This window comes from Canis lupus, chromosome 9 (genome assembly GCF_011100685.1).
Source record: "Canis lupus familiaris isolate Mischka breed German Shepherd chromosome 9, alternate assembly UU_Cfam_GSD_1.0, whole genome shotgun sequence".
NCBI classification, from domain to species: Eukaryota; Metazoa; Chordata; class Mammalia; order Carnivora; family Canidae; genus Canis; species Canis lupus.
The window spans coordinates 33,781,651-33,794,832 of NC_049230.1; the positions used below are offsets into that span (position 1 = coordinate 33,781,651).

At 36.6% G+C, this 13,182-nt stretch overlaps 1 protein-coding gene across 3 annotated transcripts in view; it reads left to right on the forward strand.

Annotated features, from left to right (window-relative positions):
• Positions 1-11,733, forward strand: part of GDPD1 (glycerophosphodiester phosphodiesterase domain containing 1) — a 53,767-nt gene extending 42,034 nt beyond the window's left edge. For 2 of the 3 annotated variants that reach the window (XM_038547948.1, XM_038547949.1), the window contains exons 7-10: positions 4,079-4,212; positions 8,304-8,363; positions 9,777-9,828; positions 10,417-11,733. In XM_038547948.1, the coding sequence (XP_038403876.1) occupies positions 4,079-4,212; positions 8,304-8,363; positions 9,777-9,828; positions 10,417-10,539 (369 nt within the window). In that variant the 3' untranslated portion in view covers positions 10,540-11,733. The remainder of the gene's footprint in view (positions 1-4,078; positions 4,213-8,303; positions 8,364-9,776; positions 9,829-10,416) is intronic. The other variant, XR_005364606.1, reaches the window with a different exon arrangement.
• The last annotated feature ends 1,449 nt before the right edge of the window (positions 11,734-13,182 follow it).

A 13,182-nucleotide genomic window follows, 5' to 3' on the forward strand; every position in this document is an offset into this window, starting at 1 on the left:
TTGGGTTTTTGTTTTTGTTTTTGTTTTTTTACATCATTCAAATACTTTTAAAAGTTAAAAAAAAAAAAATAGCTGGCGCCTAGGTGGCTCAGTGGTTGAGCATCTGCTTTGGCTCCAGGGTCCTAGGATTGAGTCCCTCATCAGGCTCCCTGTAGAGAACCTGCTTCTCCCTCTGCCTATGTCTCTGTCTCTCTCTGTGTGTCTCTCATGAATAAATAAAATATTTTTTAAACTAAAATAAAAAATAGTGATAACAGTAAATACTGGAGAAGCTAGATCTCTCCTATATAGCAGGTGGGAATGTAAAGTAGTACAGCCACTCTCTTCATTAGTTGGTTAGTTTCTTATCAAGCTAAACATACACTTACCATATTAACCAGCAATCTTGCTCTTGGGCATTTATCTTAGAAAAATGAATTATGTTCATAAAATGAAACGAACTTATGCTCATAAAAACCTGTGTATTAATATTTATAGCAGCTTTATTTATAATAGCAAAATACTGGAAACCAACCAAAATGCCCTTCAGTGGGTAGATGACTGAATAAACTGATACATCCACATGATATAATACTATTCAGCCATGAAAGGAAATGAACTACTGATACTGTCCTCATCCTCAAAGACATTTTGCTTAGTGAAAAAAATTAACCGCAAAAGGTTACATCCTGGAATCACTATATTGTATCCCTGAAACTAATATAATACTGTATGTTAATTAACTGAATTTAAAAGAAACTTAAAGGAACCAAAAATAAAACAAAACAAATAGATTACATACTGTATGATTCCATTTATGTAATGTTCTCAAATTCTATTCTTCTATAGACATGAAGAGTAGGTAAGTGGCTGCCAGGGGACAGAGAGGGGGGTGGGGTAGAGTGCAGGAAAATACAAAGATTTAACAGGAAAGAGTTATGTGTGCTGGAACTGTCCTGTAGCTTGATGGTGGTGGAGGTTACATGAACTGATACATTGTTAAAACTGCACTAAACCAAACACATGCACAAATGAATACAGATTTTAAAAGTGATGACAACTGAATAAGGTGATAACAGTGATATACCGGCCCAGGAGGGAGGGAGGGAGGGAGGGAGGGAGGGAAGGAGGAAGGGAGGGAGGGAGGGAGGGAGGGAAGGAGGGAGGGAGGAGGTGGAGGGAAGAGGGAGTGTGTGAGGGTGGGAGGTTTCTTCCTTCCTTCGTACTTCGTCTTCCTTCCGGAAGGAGGCCGGAAAAGGAAGGAATATACCAGTATCAAGTCTTGGTTTTTATATTGTTCTAGAGTTACATAAAATATTACTATTTGGGGAAGCTAAATTAAGGGTACATGGGACTCTGTTTTTACAACTTTTTGTGAATCTAATTGTTTCAAAATAAAAGGTCCACTTTTGACCCAGAATTGCAGAACTTTTCCCTTGATTCACATATTTTTCTAGAAGCCTCTGGCTTTCTGTTATTTTAGAACTTAAAAGGTCCAAAACTTCCAGCAGTCATTTTCAAACATCATAGTAAAAATGTCTCAATAATAATTGTTGGTCATAGGGCAACCCCGGTGGTGGAGCGGTTTGGCACCGCCTGCAGCCTGGGGTGTGATCCTGGAGACCTGGAGCCTGCTTCTCCCTCTCCCTCTGCCTGTGTCTCTGCCTCTCTCTCTCTGTGTCTATGAATAAATAAATAAAATCTTTTAAAAAAATAATTGTTGGTCATATAATGAACATGTCATATAATTAAGTCAAGTATCTTTTATTCTTCAAATATGATTTATGAGAATTCTACATTAGCCCTTTAATTCTCAAATGCTAGAAACTAAGAATATAAAAGAAAAATGGGGCACACAGTGTAGAGGGGCAAACATGGCACTTATTCCCACTGAATGACTTTTAATTCATTCTTACTGCAGTGGTTCTTAAACTTGGCTGTATGTTGAAATTACCTGAAAAGTCTCAAAAAAACACTAATGCCTGGATCCCATTCCATAAATTCTATTTATTTTACTCAAGTATAATTGAACACAATGTTTTTTTTTAAAATTTTTATTTATTTATGATAGTCACACAGAGAGAGAGAGAGAGGCGGAGACATAGGCAGAGAGAGAAGCAGGCTCCATGCACCAGGAGCCCGATATGGGATTCGATCCTGGGTCTCCAGGATCGCTCCCTGGGCCAAAGGCAGGCGCTAAACCGCTGCGCCACCCAGGGATTCCTTGAACACAATGTTATATTAGTGACTCCACAAATCTGTACATTGTGCTATGCTCAGCACAAGTGTAGCTACCGTCTGTCAACCATACAACAGCATTACAATACTATTGACTATATTCCCTATGCTGTGCCTTTTATCCCCATGACCTATTCATTCCATAACTGGAAGCCTGTGTCTCTCCCTCCCCTCCTCTCTGGTAACCATCATTCTTTGTATTTATGGGTCTGTTTCTGCTTTTTGTTTATTCATTTTGTTTTTAAATTCCACATATAAGAGAAATCATATGGTCTTTGTCTTTCTCTGTCTGACTAATTTCCTTAGCATAACACCCTCTCAGTCCAACCATGTTGCAGATGGCAAGATTTCCAGATGTTCTAATTTAGAAGATACAGAGTGGCACCAGCCAGTCTGTAGGTCAGTGGTGTGCCAATATACCAAACTTTGCCCTCCCACCAGGGGCAGCCTTGCATGGTTTTCCAGAAGAACCAGTTATTGTTTTTAGTTCTCTGGGTCTAAAGTTGTGTGAGTTTTGAGGTTCAGTCCCAAGCCTATTTTTCCCATAAGCTCTATTATTCTTAGTGTATGAATTTGCAGAAATTAAATTTTTCAGGGGCTTGTACACTGTGTTATAGCTGAAACACTTGTATATGAATAAGCCTAAAATATTACAAAGTGGCATGTGAACATAGGGTCAAGAGAAATCCTCAAACTTATTTACTCAATTTTTTTTAGATAAAGAAGTGGGTAATTTAGACATGCTATTTAAAATAAATTACTTTTTGGCATGAAATTTTTATCTTTATTTTATTATTTTTTAAAGATTTTATTTATTTATTCATGAGAGACACAGAGAGAGAAAGAGAGGCAGAGACATAGGCAGAGGGAGAAGCAGGGTCCATGCAGGGAACCCGATGTAGGACTCGATCCTGGGACTCCAGGATCACACCCTGGGCCAAAGACAGGTGCTGAACTGCTGAGCACCCAGGGATCCCATTAATTTTTAAATATATTATAATTTTTAATATATTATTTTAAATATATAATATAATTCTTTAATTATATTATATATTTTTAATATTTTGTATGGAAAAAATCAAATTTACTGTAATTTCTGTTTATTTTAAAGACAAATATAGGAGGAACTAGGGAGATGGGGATATGAGGGGCTGTTTACTGAGCATAGAATTTCAGTTTTACAAAATGAAAAGAGTTCATATATATATATATATATATATATATATATATGAAGCTTGCATTTTAAGGGTTTTGGGATCTTGAACACATTTTCCAATAGAAACCCAAAATGGTGGCTAGATCCTTCGACTAGCTTATGAAATCCTATTTATATTTGATGCATAACATATCTGACAGGTGACATATTTGCAACAGTGTTTATATTTCATCTATAGTTGTATCAATATTACATTCTGTGTAACTATATATAGATAGGAACACATATATCTATATATGGATATATATGAATATATATTGATCTTTAGTTATATATTTTTAAGTGGGTATAAGGTTACTGAATATTTCATATCTTTATTTTTTTATCTTGTTCCATCAGGTTTAGTATTTTTAATCTCTAGTGATAAACACTATTACCAACAGACAGAAATGATATTGTAAAAGCAGAGAGTAAGAAATAGAGAAAGTTAAATATCATCAATTAACAGCTTAGGGCTCCATGATGGAACCTGACCCATTTGGCAAGGACTAGCCATTTTTAAGTGTGGTGTGTTTGGGGATAGATATTGATAATTCAGTACTTTTAACAAATGTCCACATACAGTCTTGGAAATTTTGAGGATGTGAAATAATCCTCATTATTTGACCAGTTGTAAAGTAATATAATATTGCTTGTGTCTTTTAGAATTCAGATATTCCTATACTCTTCAGTCTGCAACGTGTTCTGCTCATTCTTGGCCTTTTCTTCACTGGCCTCTTGCCCTTTGTGCCTATTCGAGAACAGTTTTTTGAAATCCCAATGCCTTCTATCATATTGAAGTAAGTGGTTGCTCTGTTTTCATCAGTTATCATTATAGGGGGACCAAGATCAAGGCTCCTTAATATCAATACCAATAATAAAGAATAGATTGCTATAGAGGCGGCTGGCTGGCTTGGTTGGTAGAGCATGTGACTCTTGATCTCAGGGTTGTAAGTTTGAGCCCCACATTGGGTATAGAGATTACTTAAAAAAAAATCTTAAAAAAAAATAGACTGTTGAAGTTATTTACATGTTGGATTAACTACCTATATTAATAATGCTTTTTGATATAATTAAGACATATTTTTCTAAAATGAATAATATAGGATTATAAATATTTCATCTTGACCCATTTCAGGTAACAGTGACTTTCTGTGCCCGTGTACTCAGAAGTCAGGTACAAAGAATTGAGCTTACTGTTGAAGCTTAATAATTCTTTTATTCTAACATGTAATAGCAATTGCTTTCCAACTTCCTTAACTTATTTATACTTCAATCACAATATGCAGCTGAAATTCCATTAAACTCCAAATTCATGGAGCACCTGGCTGGCTCAGTCAGAAAAGCATATGACTTGATCTGGGTAGGGGGGCTATTTTGAGTTTGAGCCCCATGTTGGGTATAGAGATTACTTAAAACAAAACAAAACAAAACAAAACAACAACAACAACAAAAAACCACCTCCAAATTCACCAAAAGTAGTAATACATTGAGGAAGAAAAACAACTACTACCACCATAACAACAACCAGAAAAAAGCTTTGGGAGAATAGGAAAAAGAAAGGGATATTGTTAGTTTATTTAAATAAGATACTTCTATATTGATGTAACTTCTCTCCGGAGTACAAAGCCTTGCTTTTCACACACTACTTTACTACAAACATAAAAATATAAAACACTTACCACTGCCTGGCAGATAATAGGCAGTTAATAAATGAGAGCTTTTATTGTTCAATTATCTTTATCATCATTATTAGAAAAAGTTTCATCTCACAATCCTGCACTCTTAGAATGTGATTTCTAGCTGTGAACTTCTAATAATCGGTCATGACAAAGGAATTTGGAACTCCAAGGGAGATCATTTATTATTTTCCTTTATTTAAAAGATTTTATTTATTAATGAGAGAGAGAGAGACAGAGACAGAGACAGAGAGAGAGAGGAAGAGACACAGGCAGAGGGAGAAGCAGGCTCCATGCAGGGATCCCGATGTGGGACTCTATCCCAGATCTCCAGGATCACACCCTGGGCTGAAGGCGGCGCTAAACCGCTCAGCCACTTGGGCTGCCCAAGGGAGATCATTTAAATGTGATTTCACCTAGGGGCACCTGGCTAGCTCAGTTGGTAGAGCATGCAATTCTTGATCTCAGGGTTGCGATTTCGAGCCCTACATTGGGTGTAGAGATTGTAGAGATTATGTTAAAAAAATTAAATGGGATCTCACCTACATAGAAACTTTTTTCATCCCAAAACAGAACTTTATTTTTTTTTAAAGATTTTATTTATTCATGCTAGTCACACAGAGAGAAAGAGGCAGAGACACAGGCAGAGGGAGAAGCAGGCTCCATGCAGGGAGCCCGACGTGGGATTCGATCCCAGGTCTCCAGGATCGCGCCCTGGGCCAAAGGCAGGTGCTGAACCGCTGCGCCACCCAGGGATCCCCCAAAACAGAACTTTAAAAGATCAAGCTGAACATTAGAAGTAATTAGGAAATATTGGTAAGAAAAACAATTTGGTCGGTACCCTAGTATTCAGCATTTATGTTTCATGCTTGTTTTCCAATTTGAGTTTCTTTGTGATGAACATGTTTATTTTAACTATTCCCAATTATATTTATGGATAGTCTTTGTAGCTATTTCTTAGACAAAACAGAAATTACTTCTTGCCTATGAAGAAACTATTTATTCATGAGAGACAGAGAGCGGGGAGGGGGGGAAGGGGCAGAGACACAGGCAGAGGGAGAAGCAGGCTCCATGCAGGGAGCCTGAAGTGGGACTTGATCCCAGGTCTCCAGGATCATGCCCTGGGCTGAAGGCGGCGCTAAACTGCTGAGCCACCCAGGCTGCCCACTGATAGCATTTTTCACAGAGCTAGAACAAACAATCTTAAATTTTGTGTGGAACCACAAAGACCCCAAATAGCCAAAGCAATCTTGAAAAAAAAAAAAAAAAAGAAAGAAAGAAAAACCCACAGCTGGAGGCATCACAATTCTGGACTTCAAGTTCAAGTTATATTATAAATCTGTAGTCATCAAAACAGCGTGGTACTGGCACAAAAATAGACACAGAGATTAATGGCACAGAATAGAAAATCCAGAAGTGAACCAACAGCTATATAGTCAACTAATCTTTGACAAAGTAGGAAAGAATATCCAATGGGAAAAAGAATGTCTCTTCAACAAATGGTGTTGGAAGAATTGGACAGCAACATGCAAAAGAATGAAATTGGACCACTTTCTAACACCATACACAGAAATAGATTCAAAATGGATTAAGGGGCAGCCCTGGTGGCTCAGTGGTTTAGCGCCACCTTCAGTCCAGGGCGTGATCCTGGGGACCAGGGATTGAGTCCCATGGCGGGCTTCCCGCATGGAGCCTGCTTCTCCCTCTGCCTGTGTCTCTGCCTCTCTCTCTCTCTCTCTCTCTGTGTCTCATGAATAAATAAATAAAATATTTTTTTAAAAAATGGATTAAGGACCTAAATGTGAGACCTGAAACCATAAAAATGCTTAAAGAGAACACAAGCAATAACTTCTTTGACATCAGCCTCAGCAACTTCTTTCTAGATATGTCTTCTGAGGCAAGGGGAACAAAATACAAAATAAACTATTGGGACTACATCAAAATAAAAACTTCCTCACAGGGCAGCCTGGGTGGCTCAGCGGTTTAGCGCTGCCTTCACCCCAGGGCCTGATCCTGGAGACCCGGGATCCAGTCCCATGTCAGGCTCCCTGCATGGAGTCTGCCACTGTCTCTCTCTGTATCTCTCAGGAATAAATAAATAAAATCTTAAAAAAAAAACACACAACAACAACAACAAAACTTCCTCACAGTAAAGGAAACAATCAGCAAAACTAAAAGGCAACCTGTAAAATGGGAGATGATAGTTGCAAATGACATACATATCTGTTAAAGGATTAATATCCAAAAAATATAAAGAACCTATAAAACTCAATACCCCCAACATGAATAATCTTTTTTTCACATAAAAACGTGATGTTTTGCCATTTGCAATGACATGGATGGAGCTAGAGAGTACTATGCTAAGCAAAATAAGCCAAAGAAAGACATACTGCATGATTTCACTCATATGTGGAATTCCAGAAAGAAAACAAATGAGCAAAGGACAAAAAGGAGAGGCAAACCAAGAAACACACTCAACTATAGAGAGCAAACTGTTGATTACCAGGGAGGAAGAAGGTAGGGGGGATGGGAGAGAGAGGAGATGGGGATTAAGGAGTACACTTGCTTGATGAGCACTGGGTAATGTATGGAAGTGTTGAATCACTATATTGTACACCTGAAACTAATATTACACTGTATATTAACTAACTGGAATTTAAATAAAAACTAAAAAAAAAAAAAAAAGAAGAAGAAAGAATAGGGTCCACATCTTGAAATATTGAAAGGGGAAGAAAAAACACATGCTTTTAGCTTTTTTTTTTTAAGGGTTTTTTAAGTCACATTTTTACCCCATATATCTTTTAATTTGTAGTAAAATTTGGTTGTGTTTAAATGTACTGTATACCAGTGTTCACTTCAGCAGCACATATACTAAGTCTACTATATACTAAGTTATAGCAGACAAAGCAAGAGAAAGAGGCTTCCCCCCAGAAAAAGAGACATGAGCCCCAGTCACCCAGGGTCTGGAAAGATAACTTTCATTATTTTTTTTTTTTACCTTTCAGTAGTGGTAGCAAAAGGTTAGCTCAAAATCAATAGAAACAGAGAACCCAAATGGGCTTTATTTTAATTTGCTTTTGTGTTTTTTTACAAATATTTTGAGCACATACTAAGTGCAAAGAAACTGTTTTTGGTTTGAGGTTCATTTTATTTTATCACACTGATAATTTCCTGTGTTTCTAATTTATGATTCAAATTTTATTTTGCCTCAGGCTAAAAGAACCACACACTATGTCCAGAAGCCAAAAGTTTCTCATCTGGCTTTCTGATACGTAAGAATTTTAGTTTTTTTTTAATATATGAGTTATTATTTTACCTGTATCTATTAAGTACTATGTTTATAATTTAGAGCAAGCTTCCTATATGTGATTTGTAACAAGGACATGTTGAGCACCTACTATGTTGGTAGTTGTATATGAATCATTTAGAACTACTTTAATTACTAGTCACAAACCTGAAGAGGAATCTTGAGAGATAATCTCATCCAGCTTCAGGATAAAACTGAGTGCCCTCCTACCTAAAGGTAAATGATTGACTTAGGGTTATCTAGCTAGTTAATAGCTGAGGTGGTATATAAAACCATTCCCTTCTACCTATTTGCTGTTTTCATGATGGAAAGAAGTGTGTATGGCATATAGCATATGTAAAAGTGTGTATTGACTAGCAGCACATTTCTCTGAAAAATCTGCACCAAAAAAAAAAAAAAAAAAAAAAATCTGCACCAAGACTTAATAGCAGACAGGAAGCCCCACCTTTAGGATGGGCATCTACTTTAAAGAAAATACTTTAATTTGAGTTTAATTTTAGGTAAATACTACAATGTTACTGTGCTATATTTTGCTTTAAAATGGAACCCGGAATGCTTACATGATAGTCTTAATTACAACCTTTTAAGTTACTTAGCTCCTCTTTCAAAGAGTTGGAAAACTAGTTTTATCTTTTCTCTGTGCCACAGGGTTTATTCTTTTTTGTTTTATTCCTGATTTAATTTCTAGTTTCCAGGGATACTTTTTTTTGGTGTTACATGCATATGATTTTTAGTTTCTATTAATCATTTTAATAGACATAAACAAAATAGAAATAATATGTATAACTTTCCAGTACAGTTCATTCCCATTGTGCTCAAATGATTTGTATTCTAAGAGTTCACTTTTAGGTCAATTATTTAGAACTTTTAAAAATGCAGTTTTCCTATTTATAGTGTAGTTAAAGGACATTAGGTTTCTAAGACAGCACATGAAAGACTAACACATTAGGTAAATGAACTATGATATTATAGAACTTGACCCAAGTCCACTACCTTATTTTAACTTGGAAAGTTAGAGACAGGCTTCTCAGCTCTCTCTCACTTGTCAGAGTGTCAACAGGGAAAGTGAGGAAGCCTCTTGTCATCCATCAAGTGGCTTCAGTAAGAATGGGTCTCTTGAGGACCTCGTTACAGAAGGAATAGAAAAGAGGTGCTGGTCTTCCAGCAAGCAGCCAGCAGTGAAAGGAGAACCCAGCACTCAGAACATGAATGCATCCATAGCAGTCATTCCTTGAAGTCATTGTTTTATTGCTAAGGCATTAGGATTAAATTCAACTAGGAATAATAAACTCTAAATGGGCTAAATTAGGACTAAGGACTAACTTTAGTCCCTCGTTAGAGCCAAGAAGTATCTAAATTTGTTCTTCTCTTTTTCTAGCTTACTAATGAGAAAAGCCTTGTTTGACCACCTCACTGCCAGAGGCATTCAGGTAAGTTTCTGGAATGATGCATTTTGGGAACAGTATAGCTCACCAGTTTAACACTAGTATAAAGGGCAGGAACTTAATTTGGTCCCAGTTCTGATGCTGCTGCTTTACTGGTTCACAAATGAAGATATTAAGTTTTGCCTTACATTTAACAAGAAAGCATTGGCATTTTAGTAACTGGAGTCCACTTGTGTAGGTGAGAGTACCTAAAGCCAGAGAGTGGGACAGTGTATATTTAATGAATAAACTAAAATCTCTTTAAAGGGTTCAGTGATTTCTTAACATTACAGGTTTAAAAGGCTGTTTCTAGGTATGCTGAGATTGTAGTATATAAACGCTATTATAAAAATTATTTTCGCCAGCCCGGGTGGCACAGCGGTTTAGCGCCATCTGCAGCCCAGGGCGTGATCCTGGAGACCCTGGATCAAGTCCCACATCAGGCTCTCTGCATGATGCCTGTTTCTCCCTCTGCCTGTGTCTCTGCCTCCCTCTCTCTCTGTGTGTCTCTATGAATAAATAAATAAAGTATTTTAAAAAATTATTTTCTATTTTAACATTTCTTCTTATATTTCTAATGCTTCTAATTTTCAGGTGTATATTTGGGTATTGAATGAAGAACAAGAATACAAACGAGCTTTTGATTTGGGAGCAACTGGGGTGATGACAGACTATCCAACAAAGCTTAAGGATTTTTTACATAATTTTTCAGCATAGAAAAGGAGATACTCAGAAGCACTCAAAGAAAACATGAAAAGACCTAAGGAAAAAAAAAAACCACAACAAGTTTGCCATCATTTTCCTAAGCCATTTCCAGAATGGTAAAGGTTTAATCATTTAAGTTTTTATTACCTCATTTTTAAGCTTGTCTGAGAATGTAGAGACTATATATTGTATATTTATTTTAAACAATATTGCATATTTTACATTTCTAAATAGTTTGTTTAGAAAGATAACTGGTTATGAGAAGTAGATTATTGATCAAGAGTTCTGTATATGATGCAGTATTCTAAGTAATTGTAAAATCAAAGACTCTTGGATAAATTTGACATTTGCCTTCACTAGAATAAGATCAACTAATTAGTAAAGCAAAATTGTTGAAGGCCACTACAGCTATTCTGAGTTGCCTTGTTATTTCAGTACATGTTAGTTTAAAAGGAAATAAAATACAGTGAGAGGAGATCTTAGAAATCAGTGATATAGTTATCTGACAAGCTGTACCTTGTTAACAGAAGGGAAGACTCAAAAAAACTGAAACTTTATTACTTGATCAGAAATTAAAACTGTAGACATTTAGATTTCTTGGTTGCTGTTGTTAATGGGGACATTCTATTTGGAATCTTCTTCAGGTGTAACAGTGTTACCATGTCCTTTCTTTTTCATAAACATTAAAATTGGAACTATTAAATGTGAATTAAGACAAGATCCAAATAGTCATATATTTGTTTCCTCTAAAGACATGTAAATTTTCCACTTTTGGCAATGAATAACTGGGCCTATAACTAGATTTTAAATAACGTCTTGAATCCTAGTAATCATATGAAACTGACGAAAGTACATATCATTGTTTCTAATACTCACACTATAAACCGCCTGTTCCTGACCTGTAAGGATTAATTCTTCTGAATATTAAGTGGAAGCAGAATTGCTCAAAGCATTAGGTATCACTTTCTCAGCTTTTCTGATGTGACTCCCTGTAAATCTGTTTCTAATCTTTTTCACTAATTTTCATTATCTCTTTGGGAAGTCAATCTACTCTGGAACAAGGCTCTCTTACCTAGATTACATCTCTCACTTGGAATTTGCCAGCTAGCAACTATGAAGGATGATCATACTCCCACCTGTCCCTTGACGACATAAATAACATTTGCTTTTTTGTTTCAATTGAAATAAAGTTTTACAAGAACAAAATAAGTGTTCTTCATTGCTTTTTTGCAATTGTAATTCCAGAAATGCTTTATAGATTTTGGGGGGTGAAGAATTTAATGAGGTGATAAATTGATAACAGGAGTAAGCACACCTGAGATTTTTCTCTCGAGTAAGGAAAACAAAAAAATGTGAAACACTCTTATGGTAACAGAAGTTGCTTCTTGGCATTTGAACAAATAACTTGGGCAGGTAACCCATTAAATCAGTCATTTTTAATTTCACTTACTAAAATTTATTATACCGTTGCTATGGATTATTTTGATCACTTTGATATGACTCTTTTATTTTTTCTTTTTGACTTTTATTTTGTTATTATTCAGAGCAGCTCATATTACAGGGTCAGCATATTTTTTCTGTCAGTCAGTAGAAGATAAAGTGACCAATATGGTAAAGATGTTTAGAAAGTCATGTTTTAAAAGTTTGCTAATTTTGGGGTGCCTAGCTGGCTTAGTTGGAAAAGCATAGAATTCCTGATGTCAGGGTCATTAATTTGAGCCCCATGCTGGGAATAGTTTACTTAAAAAAAAAAAAAAAAAAAAAAAAGATTTGTCAATTTTATATAGTCAAAGTAACTTTAATTCACTTAATATAAATATATAGTATTTTCAATAGGAGAGTTGATATTCATGATCAGATAACATCTCAATACTGGTTTTCTGATTGGAGCATCACATTTTTTCTATTTATTTAAAGTAATCTCTATGCCCAATGTGGGGCTCCAACTCCAAGATCCCAAGATCAAGAGTCACATACTCTACCGAGTCAGCCAGGTGCCGCCAGAACATCATTTTTTTTAAAAGATTTTATTTATGAAAGAGAGTGTGCACGTGCACACAGGAGCGGGACAGGGCAGAGCAGGAGGGAGAAGCTGACTCCCTGCTGAGCAGGGAGCCCAATGTGGGACTTAATCCCAGGACCCTGGGATCATGACCTGGGACAAAGGCAGATGTTTAACTGACTGAGCCATCCAGGCACCCCTGGAGCATCACATTTAAAAGAGCTTAAATACTTTTTCATTTTGAGATAGCTATTGCTAGGCATAGTGAACAGCATGGTGGGAAAGGTAGAGAAGTGGTCACAAGATGTGATTAGACCCTTATACTGGGTGAGGCTGGCGCTAAATGTGACAGGCCCAGCTATAAGTCTAATCCAGCATGCCAATAGTGGCCCAAGTGTATGGCAATAGGCAACAGTTGCCAGGCATTTTAGTAAGCAATTGGCATGAGGGAGGTTTTTTTTTTATTATTATTCATGAGAGACACAGAGAGGAGCAGAGACACAGGCAGAGAGAGAAGCAGGCTCCTCATGGGGAACCTGACGTGGGATGTGGGACTCAATCCCAGGACTCCAGGATCATGCCCTGGGCCGAAGGCAGGCACTCAACCGTAGGGCCGCCCAGGCATTCCTGAAGGAGTTTTAATATTGAAAGGG